Source organism: Argopecten irradians, chromosome 8, assembly GCF_041381155.1.
Source record: "Argopecten irradians isolate NY chromosome 8, Ai_NY, whole genome shotgun sequence".
NCBI lineage: Eukaryota > Metazoa > Mollusca > Bivalvia > Pectinida > Pectinidae > Argopecten > Argopecten irradians.
This window is the reverse complement of record NC_091141.1, coordinates 39130026-39155693: the sequence shown is the minus strand read 5'-3', so window position 1 is coordinate 39155693 and position 25668 is coordinate 39130026. Positions and strand designations below refer to the sequence as shown.

Here is a 25668-nt window from a genome sequence, read left to right as displayed (position 1 = left end):
AACACACACACACAGCTTTTAAACGAATTTTCAACCCACGGTTATATATATTAATAAATGAATATGGCCAAGAGGATGGAAATTCGTTGTACAAAACAGAGTCCATTTGCACTCTAACTACCTCAGCTCGGTCTAACAGCTACGTACACGTAGGCTACAGCTGCATGGTCGGGATGTGCAGGATCAAAATTTTTAATTTTTAAATCAAATAATTAAAAACCTGAATTAACAAAATCAACGTCGATCTCTGCTGTATGGTAGCATGGTGCATATACACAGTGCTTTATGAAAGGCTGGCCTTTGATTTCCACTTTCAAGACCAGATGTCGACATCAATAACTGACAAGTCGGTGTCACACCCGAGCATAAACACGAATAATCGCCGAGTTCTAGACTTTCTACATAAATATCTTAGTAAAAAACTTGTGAAAGGAAGTTCCAAATAACCTGTAGTAAATTCCGTTACTACACTTTGGGTTGAAAAGGATAATCATGAAGCGATTCATGTCAAGTACATTAATGGCATGAAGGTATAGTCTATTTTTTAAGTTAAAAAAAACATTGTGTTTGCAAGAAATTTGCAGAAATAAAATTTTAATTCGTGGTCAACCCGTGACCAGATCTAATGACCTGTAGGCCTCTGGTTGGTTGGACTGACATGTATACATACAGCTGTACATGTACATCTTATTTGTTCAAGAACAATGATAACAAGAAAAAATAAAACTAAACTTGTTTACACATAAAAAGATGACAGTCACATACATGCGACAAATGACCATGCACCGACGATGATGACCATGTTGCAGCAAATTAAAATAAATCTATAGCAACGTTACAGCAATTAAAACTGTTTGTGGCAGACTTTTTTCAGCAAATTAAATGTTTTCTTTATGACAAAAATAATTTCCACGAAAACAATTCATTTAAGATACAAATTTATACACCTTGGTTTATTTTCCGTCTTATATGAAGAACGGACAGACTTTTATCAGCATCGCTTAATATCCGGGATCCCCGTTTTTGACCAATCAAAATCAAGTAAATATTTGGGATATCCCCACGGGTCAGCGGGAAGTGTTGACTGCATCGTGCATCTGAAATAGTCGGCTGTTTCATCCACCATCGTGATGTATAATTATGCTTGCATGTGAAACTCACTTCGAAACGTTTATGGAATATTGATTTTGATGCAGGATGGCTGACGGTAAGATTTTACCGCTTCGTTCGTAACCCGCCTCGTGCACATTATATTTAGACAACTCGGACCAAAATATTCCGTTATTAAATACGAGTCCGAGTTGTCTTCATTTTGATAGGCTATGCTCCCCCGCTTGATTGGCAAGTTTAAAGATTAGAGTTTATAATCCTTAGCAAGTAAATCCTGTCATAAACAGTTGATATGGTTATCAGATATTCATTATGTATCTCAGGTTCCAGTCAGACGTTACAGTACAAAATTTGTTAAAGATGCTCCACCGCCGACAGAGCACAAATGATATTCATCATTTGAACAGTGTGTTTAATCGTGTATACATAAGTCTAATTAACACAAAAAATAAAATAAAATAATTTCTTTTGCCTTTGGCTCATGCGCAATCAGTACTTTATTCCATATAGGATAATTTGTGCCACGGAATTTTTTCGGGATGCAATTATTTTTTTGTTTTTTAATATTTTTAGCTTGAAGTAAAATTAGAAGCTCAAATGGTGGTAATGATGTAGAGTAAGTAACTTTTGTAACTGAAGAAAAATATTAAATCGTCTGCTGCTTTTGAAATAGTGAAAAAAATACCATTTGTCAGCGGTGGAGCATCTTTAGTTGATTAAAATTTGTTGATTCAATATTGTTTGAGTGATGAATGAAACATATAGGATGTTTAACAAGTTTAATTTAAACTGACATATTAATACTATATACTGCTCCAAGAACTTCGCTCAGAGATTGAGGAGGTGCATGCTGAGGACAAAAACATCATATTTTTTTTACATAAATTTTATTATGCACTCAGAAACTCTCATTGACTGTAAAAAAAATTTTCAAGTACTAGAAGTTGATAATCATGATTTTGCTGGCATGATTATTTTTTCGGGATGGAAAGATCAACATTTTCACACAAATTACAGTTTATTATAAATTAAACGGATGCTGAAACACAATTGGAGAATGCATGCATATTTATTGACATATTTCAGATATAAAAAAAAAATCTGCCATATGATATTATAAAATTAAGAGGTATTTATAATGTTTCTATACTTTACAGTATCAGATTAAGACTATAAATTAAAAGAATTCAGGTTAATTAATCCACCTAAATGGTTGACTTTAACTTTTACTGATAATGATTCTTTGTTAAATGTTTCACCTATACATCATATATAATTATTTCATCTTTCAGATGTCGGCCATGTCGATTCTCCAGAGCGTACCAGGAATCCGTCCCCGCCTCCAGAACTACGCAATACAGACCTGTTGGAAGCGGACGCCATCAGTAACACCACATTCAGTAAACACTGGCTGTTCTCAACACTAATGAAGCTTATTGAGGTTAGCAGTCAATTCTTTTACAGTGGATTTCGGAATTCTATATAAATGGTATCAAATATCCACCTAATTCCCAATAAAGAATCCCTTATATCAAGTTTTTGCTTATTACATAGTTACCTCTCTTACGAGAAGTTGTGCAATTGTGACATTATTAGAGTGGTGTTTTTATAGGTGGGATCAAATATCTACCTCAATCCTAATGGCAAATAGTCTGTTACATTTAGTCTTTGCATATACAGAGTTAACTCCCTTGTGGGTAGGTTTGCATTGTGAAACTCTTGTAGTTCTCTCTGAAAAGAATTACAAGTATGTTACGCTTGCAAACACATGATGGCGTAATCAATACCTGTTTGCAAGCTGGGCAAATATTTAACTATGTATACTGTGATATGTAAGTACAGAATTGTTCCCAATTACATTAAACTCATAAATGATAATTGATGAATTCTCTTGAGGACCAGTTTTGGATATAGTGGATATGAGTGACAACAATATATAAAAACCTTTTCTGTTACTGACAGGAGGTGGAGAAAGATTCTGAAGAGGGGGAGGACGAACCAGAATTTGGACTCGACGTCGACGAGGAACTACAGAATGAACTATGCAAGCTTTGGGATATCTCCATGAACATGGTATTTATTGATAGTTCTTTTGACCATTTTAACATAAAATAGTACCCAACAAGAACCCATATCCATTTTCCATTTTTAGGTCACCTGAGACGAAGTCTCAAGTGACCTATTCTAATCGCCTTTTGTCCGTCGTCATGCGTCGTGCATCGTCCGTCGTGCGTCGTATGTCCGTAAACAATTTACATTTTCGACTTCTTCTCCAAAACTGCTGAAGCAATTCAATGAAATTTTGCACAAAGCTTCTAAGGCATAAGGCCAAAAATTGTGAATTATATGGTCCCCACTCCCCAGGGAGCTATGGGAGGGGCCAAAAGGGGTAAAATTGACTAAAATTTCAAAAATCTTCTTCTCCACTCACAGATGTGATGGAATTAAATACTCTTCATAGATAGAAAGGTCCTAAGGTCCTTTACAAAAATTGTGAATTATATGACCCTGGGGTCTCAGGTTTCCCCTTGGGGAGGGGTTTAAAGGGACAATTCACTCAGGCTAATTCTTTTACATAAGCAAGAAGCAAAATATGGCATAAATGTATTGTTCTACATTTCTAATGAAACATATAACATAAAATATTGACAAATTCCATGTCATTGTTTAGTATTTTAATTAATATCGTTGAAATATCAAATCGTTGATCAATACGCTAAGTAGGTACAATATGGACGCTGTACCCATACCCGAGCCAAGGTCAAGCATGTTAAACAAATAAACTACATAACCACTGAGAAAGTGGTAAAATGATTTATTCTTTGTTAAATAATTAATTAATAATTCTTAGGGAGAGGGCTTCATAAAAATTGGAAAATTTTGTGCCAAATCCCATTGTATATAATTTAGTTACCAATTTATGTTTAAATAAAAAAACCTAGTGATTTTCTATTTTCAGTAACCTAATAATCATGCTACTAGAGAACAGGAGACCCCCGACTTTGGAGACGACAATCAAACATGATCAGGATATTGTCTCATGTTTTGTTCAGACTTGTAATGGCCCTGTCATCCTATTAAGCCTAAAAAAAAATATATAAAATGTTTTACTTCCACCATCGTGATGTACCCCTATAACTAGTTTTTGCATGTGAAATTCACTTGACCCTAGCTATTTTAACACTCAAAATATTTGTGTATGAAGTTGTCAACTTGATTTTTGGGGCATGCATGGCTTTGTAATGTAGTAATAAAGCAACTCAACCCCTCCCCCACCTCTCCTAAAAAAACAAAATAAAAAAAATGAAATAAAAAAAGTCCCGACCAACCTACCCTATATTTTTCAGTCATGTAACCTAAAACATGCATTTTTTTTTTTTTTTGGCCTTACGAAATGTTGAGGGAGGAGGGAGGTGTCTAAGCTGCGAGGGCATATAGTGTTAAACTGTCCATTCTGTCTTTGTATTCTGAGTTTTTATATCAAGGTGGGGTATCTAAATGTGCTTATCCGGATACTGCAGTCCAAAAACTCACAATGTGGAAAATTATAGGGGAATGGGTTTGATCCAAAATAGACAGAAATTGACAATCTAAAAATTCCTACAATGTTTTCATACAGTCTTAGCAAAAAGATGTTAGTTTCAAATTGTTCTACTGTTATATGTATAGCAAATGACAAATAGGTTTTTTGAAAAATAGGAATGTAGCCATTTAGTCCTCCATTTGATAATTTTTTTATTTTGATTGGCAATATGAAAGGAAATTATTTTGTAGAAAATTGTTAATTAAAAAATTTTGGTTAATGTTTTGAATAAAATTTAGAATAAAAAAATTGGATTTGGAAAAAATATGGTATAGTAAGTAACTTTTGTAAGGCCCTTAGAAAAAAATTAAATTGTCTGCTGGGATTTTTTCGTCTATCACAGGGACAAACAAAATTACCATTTGTCAGCGGTGGAGCATCTTTAGACTAGACAGGAATAAAAATTTGTTAATGATTCAAAATTTAGATTTTTAAAGTGATACAATGAAATCCATATTATCAAATATGTAAAATATAAATGTTGACTCCCAAAAACTTTCTACCTATTAAAGATACAACATTTGCCAACAAAGTTTCTGTTTTAAAAAACATATTTTTTTAAACATTATACCACACTAACCCATAAATCATAGTTTGAATTCACTGACAAAATCATTTTCTGTGACAAAAACAAATTCAAGTACAACATTAAAGTTTAACTTTATTTATGCATCAGGAAAACACAACATACACAAACTTATTTTGCCAAATATACCTTTAGGATGAAAATCAAAAATTTTTTCAGAAGACACAAATTTTTTTATGGACCTATTTTAAAAACCACATTATAAATAAAATACCACAAAAAACACAATTCATAAAATGCAAAATTTATATCCCCACAACAAAGGCACAGCACTGTGCCATATTTCACAGACTATCCAAGGAAAAAATAAAAAAAAATGTGAAATATAACAAAATCCAACACATTTTAAATATTCAATCAAGGTTTAAGTTTGATTGCATAACCAAAATACTTGATACCATTCTTTTAACCAGGTCTTCATAAGTATAAAAGAAATGCAAACTAAACATTAAAAAAGCTGATTCAAACACCAATATGACTTATAGCATTTTCATCTTGAGATCATATCATGGTTGACAAAAGTAACTCAATTACTATTAAAATTTTTGGTTGAAATGTTTTCACGATACATATGATTTGCAAAATTTTTATTACATTTCAGTACAATTGTGATCACAATTTTTACATGTTGATTCTCCAATTTACCAAATTTTAATATAACCGTCCCCGTACTATAGTAAACTATTTTATGAATTTGAAGTATAGCGGACGCCATCAGTAACTACCACAAACATTTCATTTAATTTAAACATGCTTGTTCTCAAAACACTCTACAGGGAAAGGGAACCAACAAAAATATTGAGTTTTCCCAAAACATGTGCATAACAAGAGATGTCTTTTAAAATTTTCGGAATTCAATTTAAAATGATTTAGGAGATTCTAACAAAAATTGTAAAACATTGCATTGTCAGTTTTCAAATTTATCATTTATCAGTTAATTACCAAATTTCTTATTTGGCACTTTAGGCAATTGTCAATAGGACATAAGTCAATTGACTGGTTGAAAAGCCTGAGATAGGAAAATCTTAACATATAGAAGTTTGGCCGAAAGTGCAAACAGGTTGTACAAAAGGGGTCAGTAACGTGATCAACATTAAAATCTATCTTCATCAAAATAATATCAATCAGGTAACCATCCATGTCCAAAACATGTACAATAAATTATATTTCAAGTATAATTTACAAATCAACATGTGCCATGAGGCCTTTACACACTACTCATTCATTTTCAATATATACTCCTTATCAAGTTTCGTATCATAAATGCCATGGATCACAATCCGCCTCCAAAAGTCTAACACTATGAACTTAAGAAGATCTACAATAACACAAGGAGACCTAGCCTTAAAACACACTTTCATTCTCAGAAAGTATATTTTATTTTACCACTAACATTTTAACATCAATTTCAATTTCAAGGTAACTTTGCCACCACCATTTTGATACATTGGTCAAAATTTTGTAACATGCCACTTAATTTCCAAAGGGTCAACACATCACACCATGGCCTACACAAAAGGCACAATCACTTAAATTACCAATTTTGATCACACTTACACAAAAAATTTGATGCGCATGAAAATAATAAAGCACACAACAAAAGGACTTGTCAATACCAAGGTTTTCATATTAGGTAGGTTCCCCTTTTAGGAGAAACATTGCATTTACATACCACCTACCAAACACACTACAAAATAACAATGTCCAAAAAACAACACTACACAAGGAGATACCACAGCCTCCTAAACACACAATCAACTTAACATTTTGACACAACAATAAAGCCTCCCAAAACACACTATTAAATTACATTATACACACTCAATTTCTTACCAGAAGGAGAATATCACAAAGGCACAAACAATAAGTTGTCAATAATTTCATATAACAATAACATTTACACACCACAAGGAGACACAACAAGTTGTGCATTTAGTTACCCACAAATCGGTCAACTGAAGGACAACTTTACAAGGAGTTTACAACATTAAATAGGACACAACAATAAAACCATCTTGGGATTAGAATTAATACCAAGGAGCCACAGCCTCCCAAAAATGACACAAATTACATGCAAGCCTTTTTGTCGCTCAAGTATATTTCAGACAACATAATGATTCCTTTAATGCCTCAAGTTTTTTATATATACACTATCATAATGACCAATGTATAACAATTACCACAACCTCCCAAAACACACATATACACAAATGTTCACATACCACAATCCCAAAACACACTATCACAAGATGGGACAATAAATGTCAACTAAAACTAACATACCACAGCCTCCCAATCACACCACAATATTGGATTTTCACAAGGATAACATAGCCTTAAAGTTATGGGGACAGAGGCTAACATCTCATCACATTAGTTGTTTATCACATGAAGGGATCTGTCTAAGGAGATAAATTTACCAAGGGAACACTTCACAAGGAAGACACAACAATAACATATCTACTATTGGGTGTCCTAGTTGCCTTTGCACCTATTTGCGTTTTTGGACACGAACACAACAATGCCCGCCAGGCAGCCATTCTATGGGAAAATTATTACTCTATTTTGTCATAAACATTACACAAGGAAAACAACACATACACTGACACAACATCACAAGCTTTAGGTAGGCTGACCTTCACACTGGCCTTTGTGATTGAACAACATAATTTCAAAGACACAACAATTGTTTTACTATGAAGGATCTATAAACCTTAATGCAAATTTTGTTTTTCAAATTGTATTTTTTCATGATTATTAATTCTCATGGTCAACAATCTTCAAGCAAAAATTGTACAAAAATTTGATTTTGTTTAGCAAATAGTGAAAAGAGTATATGCTGTATGAAATGTTAAATTAATTGCAATATTATTAAATTTTCAAAATCTGCTTAAGATACTCAAAATATTAGGATTCACTAAGAATTAATGTACTATAATAAGGATATTTGTGCATTGATTGATTTGTTTTGGGACTGCTGTCACAATCTGTCTGTCCAAGTCCTCCACCAGTGGGATTGGATAACAGCCGTCTCCGAGTCGGAGGGAATCCTAAACAACATCATTTTCATCCTCACCAGCTCAACAAACTGTAAGTGTAGGGATGGACGTAAATGGTTTGATCATGCCGCTACTATAAAATTGAGGCATATAGTGTTGACTATGTCCATCCTGTCCTGTCATGTCCCATCCCACTTTCGTAGATAATGAGGTCGGGGCATTTATGTCTTGCAGATACTTTGGTGTCCAAATATTTTTATTCCATTTGGACTAGATAGCCAGTATGTTTTATTTTATTTTCAGGGGTTTTCTTTATCTTGGCCTTTTATTTTCTTGTCCTTTGCAGTTTTTTGACCGATGAAAGATGCCCTTGAACTAATTTGTTCCATATAGCATATACAGTACATGTATAAGTGATTTATGGACATGTATTAGGTATCCTTGGCCTTATGTGGCTTTAAATTCTTTGATACATTTCTTTAGTCTGGTATCAATCTGTTGACCTTAATATATGACTACTTTGACCTTGTATGACCTTGATGTATTATTAAGCTAGTATCTATGTATGGTATCAGATGAACTCTTCAACCTTTATATATGACTACCTTGACCTTGTATGACCTTGATCTTTATTAACTAGTATTATGTATGGTATCAGATGACCTCTACAATCTTTATATATGAATTACCTTGACTTGTATGACTAGATCTATATTAACTAGTATTATGTATGGTATCAGATGACCTCTTAAACCTTTTATATATGATTACCTTGACCTTGTATGACCTTGATCTATATTAACTAGTATTATGTATGGTATCAGATGACCTCTTCAACCTTTATATATGATTACCTTTGACCTTGTATGACCTTGATCTATATTAACTAGTATTATGTATGGTATCAGATGACCTCTTCAACCTTTATATATGACTACCTTGACCTTGTATGACCTTGATCTATATTAACTAGTATTATGTATGGTATCAGATGACCTCTTCAACCTTTTATATATGATTACCTTGACCTTGTATGACCTTGATCTATATTAACTAGTATTATTATGTATGGTATCAGATGACCTCTTCAACCTTTATATATGACTTACTTTGACCTTGTATGACCTTGATCTATATTAACTAGTATTATGTATGGTATCAGATGACCTCTTCAACTTTTATATATGACTACCTTGACCTTGTATGACCTTGATCTATATTAACTAGTATTATGTATGGTATCAGATGACCTCTTCAACCTTTATATATGACTACTTTGACCTTGTATGACCTTGATATAATATTAACTAGTATTATGTATGGTATCAGATGACCTCTACAACTTTTATATGATAACCTTGACCTTGTATGACCTTGATCTATATTAACTAGTATTATGTATGGTATCAGATGACCTCTTCAACCTTTATATATGACTACTTTGACCTTGTATGGCCTTGACCTATTAATAACTATATTATGTTAGGTCTCCGTTGAACTCTTACAACCTTTATATATGATTACTTGACCTTGTATGACCTTGATCTATATTAACTAGTATTATGTATGGTATCAGATGACCTCTTTGACCTTTATGTATGATTACCTTGACCTTGTATGACCTTAGATCTATATTAACTATATTATGTATGGTATCAGATGACCTCTGTGAACCTTTATGTATGATTACCTTGACCTTGTATGACCTTGATCTATATTAACTAGTATTATGTATGGTATCGGGTGACCTCTTCAAACTATGTATAAATATCCTTGATTTATATATGATACTTTGACCTTGTAATGACCTTGATCTATATTAACTATTATGTATGGTATCAGATGACCTCTTGACCTTTATATATGATTACCTTGACCTTGTATGACCTAGATCTATTTTTAACTAGTATTATGGTATGTTATAAGATGACCTCTTCAACCTTTATATATGATTACCTTGACCTTGTATGACCTTGATCTATATTAAACTAGTATTATGTATGGTATCAGATGACCTCTTCAACCTTTATATATGATTTACCTTGACCTTGTATGACCTAGATCTTTATTAACTAGTATTATGTATGGTATCAGATGACCTCTACAACCTTTATATATGATTACTTTGACCTTGTATGGACCTAGGGATCTTTATTAACTAGTATTATGTATGGTATCAGATAAGGTACCTCTACAACCTTTATATATGATTACCTTGACATTGTATGACTTGATCTCTAGTTAAACTAGTGCAGTATTAGTATGGTATCAGATTAGTAGTGTTTATCATATATCGGGCATCGCGATATATCACGATTGTAGAGACAGAGACGACGATATCGTTAAAAAAACTTATATCTATCGATATCGTCGTCAGGCCGTAACCCATCAGTGTTAGTTTGAAAGGAAACCAAAAAACATTGCACTGTCGGACACGGACAGAATCTGATTGACTTGTAAACAAACATCTAATTAAAAGTATCACAAATAGACGTTTGTTTTGATTAGGTTGTTAAGCATTAACCCTTTAGGGTCGAATCAATATGAGTTTGCAAGTCATGTCCAAAAAATGTTACCAGGGTACAGTTTGTAGGATAACAAATTCGTTGATGTACGTTAACAAGTAAGGGTAAACTTATATAAAAGTATTGTATTTGTATTTGGTTATACACTCACCAAGGATGAAACCTTAATGTCAATACTATAGGGTATGTTATCTCCCCATTTTTATGCGAGATACAATCTACTTACGACAGGTGCACTTTTTTATTCAAAATCCGATAACACATAGAGACCGTCCGAAGTAGTATCTCCTGTTGCAGGTATATAGCTACAGATAGGGATAGAGTCACACTTTTGCCCCCTGGTGTCCCATTTGAAAAGTATAGATATGTCAAGTAGACACTTAACTTCTATTTTAAGAACTCAGATAGATTTCATTTATCCTCTTCAAGTTTGTAGGTTTCTTAGGGTAAGGTATATTTGTTCAAAAGCATGTCGATTCTGTGTCGAGTACCGGGTACCGAGTCGGGTACTAAAATTCGGGTTACCCAGGGGACAAAATTTAGTACCCGTGACAGGCCCCTTTGTTTTGATGAATGTTTCACTTTCTATTATTTACAAAATTACACCTCTATATTTTGTACTTTTCATGATTGGTCCCCTCAAAACATGACTTATATTTCCGCATAAAGTTCCTTTTATATTTTTACTCGCTCAAAAATCCGCACGATATTATCCGTGACGAAATCGTCAAATTTTGACGATAATCGCGATGCCCATTTTCTCTACGATAACAGCTCTAGTATCAGATAGGAACTCTTCAACCTTATAATATGGACTACCTTGACCTTGTATGACCTTGATCTTTATTAACAAGTATTATGTATGGATATCAGATGACCTCTACAATCTTTATATATGATTACCTTGACCTTGTATGACCTTGATCTATATTAACTAGTATTATGTATGGAATCAGATGACCCTCTTAAACTTTTATATATGATTACCTTGACCTTGTATGACCTTGATCTATATTAACTAGTATTATGTATGGTATCAGATGACCGTCTACAACCTTTATATATGAATACTTTGACCTTGTATGACCTTGATCTATATTAACTAGTATTATGTATGGTATCATGACCTCTTCAACCTTTATATATGACTACTCTTGACTTGTATGACCTTGATCTATATTAACTAGTATTATGTATGGTATCAGATGACCCTCTTCAACCTTTATATATTGATGGACTTCGACCTTGTAATGTACCTTGAATCTATATTAAACTAGTATTAAATGTAGGTATCAGTATGACGCCCTTCAACCTTTATGTTGACTACTGCTTTGACCTTGTATAGAACCTTGAACTAGTATTAATAACTAAGTATGATGTATGGTATCAGAATGACCTCTTCAACCTTTATATATGATATACCTTGACCTTGTATGACCTTGATCTATATTAACTAGTATTATGTATGGTATCAGATGACCTCTTTGTGACCTTATTATGACTACTGACCTGGTTATGCCCTATATTACTAGTAATGTATGGGGTATCAGAATGACCTCTTCATTTTAACTATGACTACCTTGTGACCATGATGACCTTTGATCTATATTAACTAGTATTATGTATGGCTTTCAATGACCTCAAATGACTTTATATATATGACTAAACTTTTGACCTTGTATGACCTTGATATATATTAACTAGTATTATGTATGGTATCAGATGACCTCTTCAACCTTTAAAATATGACGATTTTGACCTTGTATGACCTTGATCTATATTAACTAGTATAATGTATGTAATCAGATGACCTCTTCAACCTTTATATATGAACTACTTTGACCTTGTATGGGCCTTGACCTATATTAACTAGTATTAATGTATGGTCTCCGATGAACTCTTCAACCTTATATATGACTAACTTTGACCTTGTATGACCTTGATCTATATTAACTAGTATTATGTATGGTATCAGATGACCTCTTTGACCTTTATGTATGATTACCTTGACCTTGTATGACCTAGATCTATATTAACTAGTATTATGTATGGTATCAGATGACCTCTGTTCACCTTTATGTATGATTACCTTGACCTTGTATGACCTTGATCTATATTAACTAGTATTATGTATGTGTATCGGGTGACCTTTTCAAACTTTAAATATGATAACCTTTGACCTTGTATGACCTTTGATCTATATTAACTAGTATTATGTATGGTATCAGATGACCTCTTTGACCTTTATATATGATTACCTTGACCTTGTATGACCTTGATCTATATTAACTAGTATTATGTATGTTATAAGATGACCTCTTTGGCCTTTATATATATGATTACCTTGACCTTGTATGACCTAGATTCTATATAACTAGTATTATGTATGGTATCAGATGACCTCTTCAACCTTTATATATGATTACCTTGACCTTGTATGACCTAATCTTTATTAACTAGTATTATGTATGGTATCAGATGACCTCTACAACCTTTATATATGATTACTTTGACCTTGTATGACCTAGATCTTTATTAACTAGTATTATGTATGGTATCAGATGACCTCTACAACCTTTATATATGATTTACCTTGACCTTGTATGACCTTGATCTATATTAACTAGTATTATGTATGGTATACAGATAAGAGCTGTTATCATATATCGGCATCGCGATATATCACGATTGTAGAGAAGAGGACGACGATATCGTTAAAAAAACTTATATCTACGATATCGTCGTCAGCCGTAACCCATCATGTGTTAGTTGGAAAGGAAAACAAAAACATTGCACTGTCGGACACGGACAGAATCTGATTGACTTGTAAACAAACATCTAATTAAAAGTATCACAAATAGACGTTTGTTTTGATTAGTGTTTGTTACGAGTACCCGTTACGGGTCGGGTTGGGGATGCAACCGGTCAAAAAATGTGTACCCGGGTACATATACCCGTCAAAATAGGACAATTCGTCTGGATGTACGTTAACAAGTCTAGAACTTATATTAAAAGTATTACAAAATCCAACTCATTTTGTATTTGTTACACTCACCAAGGATGAAACCTTATCTTTTCAATACATTTTAATTCTCATATTACCGTCTTTTGATGCGAGAACAATCTACTTGACGGACAGGTGCACTTAAATAGGTTATAGTCAAATCCGATAACACAAGAGACCGTCCGAATGTAGTACTTCCTGTTGCGCAGGTATAGCTACAGACACGCTGGATAGACTGACACCACTTTACTGCAGCTCATTAGCAATTATGAAAGTCAAATAGAAATGAAGTAGACACTTAACGACTGAAGCTATCTTTACTGAACTCACATATGATTTCATCGAATATCCGTCGATCAACCAATCTTTCCAAACAACAAAAACAACGTAACCCAATTTGTTACAAAAGCAGTCGATCTGTGTCGAGTACCCGGGTACGAGTCGGGTACTAAAATTCGGTTTACCCAGGGACAAAATTTAGTACCCGTGACAGCCCTAGTTTTGGATGAATGTTTCACTTTATTTATTTACAAATTACACTCTATATTGTACTTTCATGATTGGTCCCTCAAACATGACTTATATTTCCATAAATTCCTTTTATATTTTACTCGCCAAAAATCGCGATATTATCGTGACGATATCGTCAAATTTTGTGACGATATCGCGATGCACATTTTCTCTACGATAACAGCTCTAGTAACAGATGAACTTCTTCACCTTTATATATGACTACCTTGACCTTGTATGACCTTGATCTTTATTAACTAGTATTATGTATGGTATCAGATGACCTCTACAAATCTTTATATATATGATTACCTTGACCTTGTATGACCTTGATCTATATTAACTAGTATTATGTATGGTATCAGATGACCTCTTAAACTTTTATATATGATTACCTTGACCTTGTATGACCTTGATCTATATTAACTAGTATTATGTATGGTATCAGATGACCTCTACAACCTTTATATATGATTACTTTGACCTTGTATGACCTTGACCTCTATATTAACTAGTATTATGTATGGTATCAGATGACCTCTTCAACCTTTATATATGACTACTTTGACCTTGTATGACCTTGATCTATATTAACTAGTATTATGTATGGTATCAGATGACCTCTTCAACCTTTATATATGACTACCTTGACCTTGTATGACCTTGATCTATATTAACTAGTATTATGTATGGTATCAGATGACCTCTTCAACCTTTATATATGACTACTTTGACCTTGTATGACCTTGATCTATATTAACTAGTATTATGTATGGTATCAGATGACCTCTTCAACCTTTATATATGACTACCTTGACCTTGTATGACCTTGATCTATATTAACTAGTATTATGTATGGTATCAGATGACCTCTTGAACCTTTATATATGACTACCTTGACCTTGTATGACCTTGATCTATATTAACTAGTATTATGTATGGTATCAGATGACCTCTACAACCTTTATATATGACTACTTTGACCTTGTATGACCTTGATCTATATTAACTAGTATTATGTATGGTATCAGATGACCTCTACAACCTTTATATATGATTACCTTGACCTTGTATGGCCTTGATCTATATTAACTAGTATTATGTATGGTATCAGATGACCTCTACAACCTTTATATATGACTACTTTGACCTTGTATGACCTTGATCTATATTAACTAGTATTATGTATGGTATCAGATGACCTCTTCAACCTTTATATATGATTACCTTGACCTTGTATGACCTTGATCTATATTAACTAGTATTATGTATGGTATCAGATGACCTCTACAACCTTTATATATGATTACCTTGACCTTGTATGACCTTGATCTATATTAACTAGTATTATGTATGGTATCAGATGACCTTTTCAAACTTTAAATATGATAACTTTGACCTTGTATGACCTTGATCTATATTAACTAGTATTATGTATGGTATCAGATGACCTCTTTGACCTTTATATATGACTACTTTGACCTTGTATGACCTTGATCTATATTAACTAGTATTATGTATGGTATCAGATGACCTCTTCAACCTTTATATATGACTACCTTGACCTTGTATGACCTTGATCTATATTAACTAGTATTATGTATGGTATCAGATGACCTCTTCAACCTTTATATATGATTACCTTGACCTTGTATGACCTTGATCTATATTAACTAGTATTATGTATGGTATCAGATGACCTCTTCAACCTTTATATATGACTACTTTGACCTTGTATGACCTTGATCTATATTAACTAGTATTATGTATGGTATCAGATGACCTCTTCAACCTTTATATATGATTACCTTGACCTTGTATGACCTTGATCTATATTAACTAGTATTATGTATGGTATCAGATGACCTCTTTATCAACCTTCGGCATCGCGATATATCACGATTGTAAGAGAAGAGACGACTTCGTTAAAAAAACTTATATCTACGATATCGTCAGTCATGCCGTAACCCATCATGTGTATTTGGAACTAGGAAACAAAAACATTGCACTGTCGGACACGGACAGAATCTGATTGACTTGTAAACAAACATCTAATTAAAAGTATCACAAATAGACGTTATGTTTTGATTAGGGTTGTTACGAGTACCCGGTTGACGGGTCGGGTTGGGGATGCAACCCTCAAAAAAATGTGTACCCGGGTACATATACCCTTCAAAATAGACAATTACGTCTGGATTGTACGTTAACAAGTCTAGAACTTATATTAAAAGTATTACAAAATCCAACTCATTATGTATTTATTTTACACTCACCAAGGATGAAACCTTATCTTTTCAATACATTTAAATTTCTCATTACCTTGACTTTGTATGCCTAGATCTCTACTTGACGGACTAGTATTAAATATGTATGGTATCAGATGACCTCTTTACAATTACCTTACTTTAACCAATCTTTATATATGATTACCTTGATCTTGTATGACCTTGATCTTGTATTAACTAGTATTATGTTTGGTATCAGATGACCTCTACAACCTTTATATATGATTACCTTGACCTTGTATGACCTTGATCTATATTAACTAGTATTATGTATGGTATCAGATGACCTCTACAACCTTTATATATGATTACCTTGACCTTGTATGACCTAGATCTTTATTAACTAGTATTATGTATGGTATCAGATGACCTCTACAACCTTTATATATGATTACCTTGACCTTGTATGACCTTGATCTATATTAACTAGTATTATGTATGGTATCAGATGACCTCTACAACCTTTATATATGATTACCTTGACCTTGTATGACCTAGATCTTTATTAACTAGTATTATGTATGGTATCAGATGACCTCTTCAACCTTTATATATTATTTCCTTGACCTTGTATGTATATATGATTACCTTAACCTTGTATCAGGTGACCTGCTGAAGAATGCCGGGGAGGTGATCGACATCCTACTGGACCAGCGAGAGGACCTGTGTGATGCCTGGGCTACCTCACAATTTGTTACAGCATTAATGGAGGCCATCAAACAACTAGGGTAAGGATTTTCTGATAGGGAAAGGTTTATCTCCCCTTATGTGGTTTGTATGTTTCAGATAAGGTAAGAGTTATCTCCCCTGGTGTAGTTTGTAGGTTTCAGATAGGGTAAGAGTTATCTCCCCTGGTGTAGTTTGTAGGTTTCAGATAGGGTAAGGCTTATCTCCCCTGGTGTAGTTTGTAGGTGTCAGATAGGGTAAGGCTAACCTCCCCTGGTGTAGTTTGTAGGTGTCAGATAGGGTAAGGCTAACCTCCCCTGGTGTAGTTTGTAGGTTTCAGATAGGGTAAGGCTTATCTCCCCTGGTGTCATATAGGGTAAGGGTTATCTCCCTTGAAATGGTTTGTAGGCTTTGTCAAGGCTCACCTGAAAATAATATAAAATCACAAGGTCTGTCTTTAATTCATAAACGAACAACTTTGTCCAACCAGTCAAACCGTATGATTGAAAACGGCCTAGATTTCAGATATGGTAAGGGTTATCTCCCCTGGTGTAATTTCACTGGTTTGTAGAAAAAGTGTCAGGAAGGGTAAGGGTTATCACCCCTGGTGTGGTTTGTAGGAAAAGTGTCAAATAGGGTAAGGGTTATCACCCCTGGTGTGGATTTTAGGAAAAATTGTCATATAAGGTAAGGGTTATCTCCCCTGGTGTGGTTTGTAGGAAAAGTGTCAAATAGGGTAAGGGTTATCTTCCCTGGTGTTGTCTGTAGAAAAAGTGTCAGGAAGGGTAAGGATTATCTCCCCTGGTGTGGATTTTAGAAAAAAAAGTGTCATGCAGGGTTATAATGGTTATCTCCCCTGGTGTGATTTATAGGAAAAGTGTCAGATAGGGTAAGAGTTATCTCCCCTGGTGTTTGTAGGATAGGGTAAGGTTTATCTCCCCTGGTGTGATTTGTAGGAAAAGTGTCAGGAAGGGTAAGGGTTATCTCCCCTGGTGTGATTTGTAGGAAAAGTGTCAGATAGGGTAAGGGTTATCTCCCCTGGTGTTTGTAGAATAGGGTAAGGGTTATCTCCCCTGGCGTGATTTGTAGGAAAAGTGTAAGGAACGGTAAGGGTTATCTCCCCTGTTGTGATTTTTCGGAAAAGTGTCAAATAGGGTAAAGGTTATCTCCCCTGGTGTGATTTGTAGGAAAAGTGTCAAATAGGATAAGGGTCCTCTGGTAGGGATTTTAGGAAAAAAGTGTCATATAGGGTAAGGGTTATCTCCCATGGTGCAGTTAGTAGGAAAAGTGCCGGACAGGTTAAGACATGGAAATGTACTTTAGAGGCAGTTGTCTCCCCTGGTTTGGTTTGTTGAAGTCTTAAAAGATGATTGAATAAAATATGTAACTCCTTGGTAAATTATCTCTTGGTTTGTTGGCTTGGGTAAATGTGACTCCCTGGGAATTATCTCTACTTGTTGGGTTCGGCAGATTTTGAAAAGTTGGTCAGAACTTCACAGCTACTTCATGTCGGTTTTCAAACTTCCTACTCTTTGAAGATATATTCACTAACATTTCACTAACCAATATGATATGTTGACAGGTGTCATCACTCTGAAGCCCTGGAGCTCTACTTCCACATTTTCCAGACGTTTTCTACAACAGAAAAAGGAGTGGAGACATTAGGTATGTTGGCCAGTCTACACAGCAATTTCTCTTTTACCTACACGTGTAATACTGGCTGGACCAGGGCAATACACCCATGTCGCCTGAAGCTGTATTGCATTTTTTTATATATGGAGATTTGACTTGCAGACGCGTTTTTTTCGAATATATTTCAAAATGGCGGAAAATAATAGAAGTAAAATTGCATGAAAACATCGAGGTATGGGAGAAAAATACTTTTTCATACGTGGATATGAAGGATCGAGATATTCTAGGCTCAGAATCACAAAATGTTGTTAAACCCTCGGCAAGCCTTGGGTTTTACAACATTTTGTGACCCTCGGGTAGAATATTCCTATCCTTCATATCCACATATGAAAGAGTCTTATAATATTGTTTAGGCATCCTTAATACCACAGGGATTATTGTCACTTACATTATGTCCACTCCTGCACTATATCATAGTTCAACTGCAGGCATTTTTGGAGAAAAAACCCAGCTGGCCTAACATATATTTTGGCAATTTCATTTCATGGTGTAAGGTGATTTGTTGGACACTTTGTTATCGTGTTTTGTGTTACATGCCCATAAAATTTAGTCACATGACAATAAGTTGGTAAACAGTGAATTAAGAGTAGCCATACATTAATTTCAGTGATGTGTAGTGGTGAGCTTGAGGTACCCTTGATGAAATACCTCGGCGTACTCTGTGAGGACGAGATCGTGGGCCTTGATGGACATGAAGCCATCCTTGCCTCCACACTGTCTGTACTCAACATTCTCTTCCTATCAGACAATTCTGTCCATGACAAACTCACCTCAAGTAAGATTAATTTCTACACTGATTTTATGGTGATATTTTAACCAACTTGAGCGTAACTATAATGATAATTTTAGCTGACTAGAGCATTATTATGGTGATATGTTTAGCTAACTAAAAGGTTACTATAATAATAATTTTAGCTAACTAGAGCGCTACTATAATGATAATTATAGCTATCTAGAGCGTAACTATGGTGATATGTTTTGCCATCTAGAACGTTACTACAAGGGTGATTTTAGATAACTAGTGCGTTTCTATGATAAAACTTTAGCAAACTAGAGTGTTACTTTAATGATAATTTTAGCCAACTAGATCGTTACTATAGTGATGTTTTTAACCAATTACAGCGTTTCTATTATGATAATTTTAGCAAACTACAGTGTTACTATGGTAATTTTAGCTTACTAGAGCGTTACTATGGTGATATGTTTAGCCAACTAGATCATTACTACAGTGATATGTTTAGCCAACTAGATCATTACTATAGTGATATTTTCAGCCAGCTAGATTGTTACTTTAATGATATTTTTAGCCAACTCGAGATATACATGTATTTCTGTATCCCTACTATCTGTATTTAAATGTCTTCATTTTCGATTCACTACTATTTAATGTAATCTGTAATATTAAATGTGTATGTTCCATTGAACAAAACATTTTCATCGGAATTGAGATTGCTGATCCATTGACTGTGACTTATTTTGACCTACTTTTCAAATGTGTTACCAGTATCTGAAAAATTCTTTTGGTATTATAACTTATTCACCCCTCAAGAAACATTTGGACTCTACTGATTCAAAGACTGGAAGAGTTCATTATAATTTTTCGGGGATGAAAGCATAGTTAATTAAACAATAAAAAGATTAGTACATCACATGACAGATTCATCAGATAACATTTTGATAATAAAATTTCATCCACGATACTTGAACTTTTCCCATAATAATTTAACTCTTCTCATTCCTTCCAAGATTGCTATATGTATCTTTTTCATTTCAGATGAAAACTTAATCAGAATATTCATAAAAATACTTGAGCCATTGTCGCCTTTGGTACATATGTCGCGGCCGTCTTCCTCCTCTCCAAAAAGTTCGCAAACATCTTCATCATCATCTTCATCTCCATCACAGACTGAAGAAAAGGGAGAAAATCTTCATCATAACCAAAATGGTGATCATAATATGAAATGTGGGGATTCCTCTGGTGATACAGGGGGGTCCAACAAAGCTGAACAAAAACCACAATCTTCATCGTACAGTGTAGAATCGGCCACTAAGGACTGTGATGTGTCGTCTTCTAAACATTCTGTGCTCTATAATATTATCAAAGGATTCCTCTATGATGTCGTGAGTATTAAAATACATTTAAAATCGCCATAAAAATTAGGGATATCCATGAAATAGTATGATTTAAGTAGATTTAAACTTGATCAGTATTTAGATATCAGCTATTATTCAATGAGGTATAGGTATGTATGAGTAGAATTATTTTTTGCGATTTGGACCTTAAAGTAGAAAATTATATTTTAACCAATAAAAATTACAAATTTGCCTTGAAGTGTATATAAAATACACTAATTTCTTAATAATATATGGATCAAAATTTGGCACTCTAAGCATTTGCAAGATGCCTCAAATTATCCTCAAAATGGAAATGATTGACCTAAGAAATTGTCATGGAGAAGGGGATTAATTTCCGACAAGATGAGCTGAAACAATACATACAATATACCGTATTCGACCCAATAAGCGCCCAGGGCGCTTAAAAAGTTGATAAAAATGAAAAGGTGCTAATAAGTCAAAATTATTGCAAATTTATACCGTTTTATGTAGTTTTGGTCCTTATTTATTCCTGGGCAATTGAACTTGAGGCCTCAAAATGGGGGAGGGGCGCTTATTGGGTCGAATACGGTAAATATAATTTTGAATTCAAAGTTCATACTTGAACAATTTACTCCTTTGAGTGTGTGTTAACGTTACTCATTAATGATCTTTTTCAGCTTTGCTCCTTGGCAGAACGAGAAGACCGCACCGTGGAGAAAATCCTTGTATATTTCAACTCCTCATGTAGCAGAGTTCGACTGAAATATCTGATATACATTATGAGAGAGATGCCGACTTCCCCTATGTGTGTTTTGGACTGGTTGTCAGACGCGGCCAGTGACCACAAACAAGAGAGACTGACTCGTATAATAGGTGATGTGTTGTCTGGGAGAAATTTGGACCGAACTAGAAGTGACTCTGGTACATTACAGGAATCATTGGGCCAGTGACAGGTCATGACATTCAAACTAGGCTCAGTGATATACAGTACCATAACTAATGTGAAAAAGTGGTTTATGGATCAGAGTCATTTAAATCAATTTCTTCATACTTCAGGTCTATCATAAAAAGTATTTTATTATTTTTAGCTCACCTGGCCCGAAGGGCCGGTGAGCTTATGTCATGGCGCGGCGTCCGTCGTCCGTCGTCCGTCGTCCGTCGTCCGTCCGTCCGTCCGTCCGTCCGTCAACATTTCCTATAAATCGCTACTTGTCCTAGAGTTCTGCATGGATTGTAACCAAATTTGGCCACAAACATCCTTGGGGGAGGGGGAACAGAACTTGTATAAATTTTGGCTCTGACCCCCCCGGGGGCATGAGGGGCGGGGCCCAATAGGGGAAATAGAGGTAAATCCTTTAAATCGCTACTTGTCCTAGAGTTTGGCATGGATTGTAACCAAAATCAGCCACAAACATCCTTGGGTGAAGGGGAACAGAACTTGTATAAATTTTGGCTCTGATCCCCCAGGGGCAGGAGGGGCGGGGCCCAATAGGGGAAATAGAGGTAAATCCTTTAAATCGCTACTAGTCATAGAGTTCTGCATGGATTGGAACCAAATTTGGCCACAAACATCCTTGGGGGAAGGGAAACAGAACTTGTATAAATTTTGGCTCTGGCCCCCTGGGGGCAGGAGGGGCGGGGCCCAATAGGGGAAATAGAGGTAAATCCTTTAAATCGCTACTAGTCATAGAGTTCTGCATGAAATGTAACCAAATTTGGCCACAAACATCCTTGGGGGAAGGGAAACAGAACTTGTATAAATTTTGGCTCTGACCCCCCGGGGGCAGGAGGGGCGGGGCCCAATAGGGGAAATAGAGGTAAATCCTTTAAATCGCTACTAGTCATAGAGTTCTGCATGGATTGGAACCAAATTTGGCCACAAACATCCTTGGGGGAAGGGGAACAGAACTTGTATAAATTGTGGCTCTGACCCCCCCGGGGGCAGGAGGGGCGGGGCCCAATAGGGGAAATAGAGGTAAATCCTTTAAATCGCTACTTGTCACAGAGTTCCGCATGGAATGTAACCAAATTTGGCCAGAAATATCCTTGGGAGAATAAGAACTGAGTTTGTATAAATTTTGGCTCTGGTCCCGGGGGGCAGGAGGGGCGGGGCCCAATAGGGGAAATAGAGGTAAATCCTATAAATTGCTACTAGTCATAGAGTTCTGTATGGATTGTAACCAAATTTGGCCACAAACATCCTTGGGGGAAGGGGAACAGAACTTGTATAAGTTTTGGCTCTGGCCCCCCAGGGGCAGGACGGGTGGGGCCCAATAGGGGAAATAGAGGTAAATCCTATAAATCGCTACTTGTCCTAGAGTTTTGCTTGGATTGTGACCAAATTTGGCCACAAACATCCATGGGGGAAGGGGAACAGAACTTGTATAAATTTTGGCTCTGACCCCCTGGGGGCAGGAGGGGTGGGGCCTAATAGGGGATTTAGAGGTTAATATTAAAATTCCTTCAGAAAAGAAACAATGAACCTGTATTCAGAACATTACTTGGCATTACAAACCAGGTGAGCGATACAGGCCTATCATAAAAAGTATTTTATTATACAATTATGGCCTGGCATGGAAGGAATAAATCCAGAAGTTGAACTAAGTCACCGTTTAGGTTAGCTGCAATATTGTAGCTCATAAGACTTTTAGACAGAAAATGGTGTCATCTTTAGAGCTACAATTGGTGCCTATTACTGCTAATAGAGCAAATTAATGATTATGCAAACCATTATTTAAACGTTTGCATGCATTTTATCGTACTTTTTTTATATCGGTTATCTACTAGGCAATAAAGCTGAACCACATAAAATATCAAATTTTCATCCAGGCATTATTTTTTTTACATATTACATATGAAGGTCTTTCTGAAGGGAATTTATACAGCAAGTCCACAAATTGTAAATTTGACATCTTGTGAGCTGTACGGTAGATATCAAGAATGGTAGTTATGTTTGTTTTGGACAAGTATGCATGTATAAGCATAAAATAATCGGAAACCTACAAAAAAGTATGAAAAACTATGCCCAAGTGATTTTCAGAGGCAGTGCTCCACTACGACACATAGGGACCAATTCGTACCCGGCCGAAAGATATAGTAGGCTGGGTACGTATATTCGTTCTACGTTTAGGTAAGGGGAAGGGGGGGGGAGAGAGGGAGTATTATTAATCTTGGTTTATCACCTGTTGCCATGGTTACTTGGTTATTTACTACTGGTTAAATACACCTGTGGAGACAATTGCAGTGATATATTCAATTTATGTACTGTCATGTGACTTGTTTTCCTCCAATGAAAACTCTTCTAATGGTAATAAGGAATAATACAAGTTTAATATCTGTTCTCTTGCAAACACAACATAATATTGAATACCAATACCATTAATATACAGATTATGAATGTAATCTTTTCGCGTCTGAAATGCTGCATAAAATATAATTGCTCTGATGGTATTTCCTGTATATTCTTTATGTAGCTATTATTGTTGATGAATGCGCTAATTTTGAGGATTGATTTTGCTCTCAAATTTGATTGTGCTAACATAAGTTAAGTCTACAGAATGCAAAAATGGAATTGGTTTGTAACATCAGCAGTCACCTGTGACAATGATAGCATTGTGAAGTCTTCTTTACGTTGGAGTTTTTGGGGCCGCAGTGGCCAAGTGGTTAAGATGTCTCGACATATTACCACAAGCCCTCCACCTCTGGGTCTTGAGTTTGAATCTTAAGTGGGACAGTTGCCAGGTACTTACCACTGGTCGGTGGTTTTTCTCCAGGTACTCCGGCTTTCCTCCACACATCCTTAAATGACCCTGGTTGTTAATAGGACATTAAACTAATAAAACCAAAAATAAACATTGGAGTTGGTTGGATCATGACCTTCATGTAATAGCGTGTGATAAAAAACCAGATTATTATCACTTTTTTTCTCACTATGCACTGGAGTATTTGAGCAAGTGAACATGATAAATACATATTTTTTTTTACATTTGTATACAATAAAACCTGCCATAGCGACCACCTCTGTATAAAGAGTAAAGACCACCTGCTTAATCAGACCTTTTTTCGAAGGTCCCAAATGACCAATTTCAATCCAATTTGACTTATGCATAAAGGCCACCTGGCCTCTTGTGTGGTCTCTATAGTCAGGTATGTCTATGTTGTTTTATTTACAAAACAATTATTTGTCTTTGAATTAAACATTACAAGTATAATGTTCAACATCACCCAACAGTAGATACTTTATTTACCCTTAAAATCCATAATGAACTGTTCCAATCTTTTAACTAGAAGAGGTCAAATGGGTCTAAAAGGGGTGAATTGGCGAAGCAGCGTCTAAGATACATAAGTAGTCAGTGAAACGCTACAAGGAGGACAAAGACAGATTTGTATCAATTGTTGTTTACAAGTCCAGCTGTTATATATAAAATGTTTGTTAGTGATAAAGTCTTTATCAATGCTGAAGAGAAATAAAAATTGTATAAACATTATTTTTTATGTTTGGGTATTATAAGTGAGAAAAAAATATGAAAGAGACAGTCTTTCGTTTGAAATAGTTTGAAGGTGTCTGAATAAAGTTGAATAGAAAATACAACCAAATGAATTTTTCTCCGA

At 35.0% G+C, this 25668-nt stretch overlaps 1 protein-coding gene across 1 annotated transcript; it reads left to right on the top strand.

Moving 5' to 3' along the window:
- Positions 1-1054: 1054 nt before the first annotated feature.
- On the top strand, positions 1055-25544 carry LOC138329892 (protein saal1-like). Its single transcript, XM_069277180.1, has 10 exons — positions 1055-1207; positions 2403-2551; positions 3073-3183; positions 8222-8369; positions 17207-17330; positions 18851-18933; positions 19568-19735; positions 20735-21081; positions 21735-22113; positions 23589-25544. Exons 1-9 carry the CDS (start codon positions 1198-1200, stop codon positions 22005-22007), a joined length of 1413 nt encoding a protein of 470 aa, XP_069133281.1. The 5' UTR covers positions 1055-1197; the 3' UTR covers positions 22008-22113; positions 23589-25544.
- Positions 25545-25668: the final 124 nt, after the last annotated feature.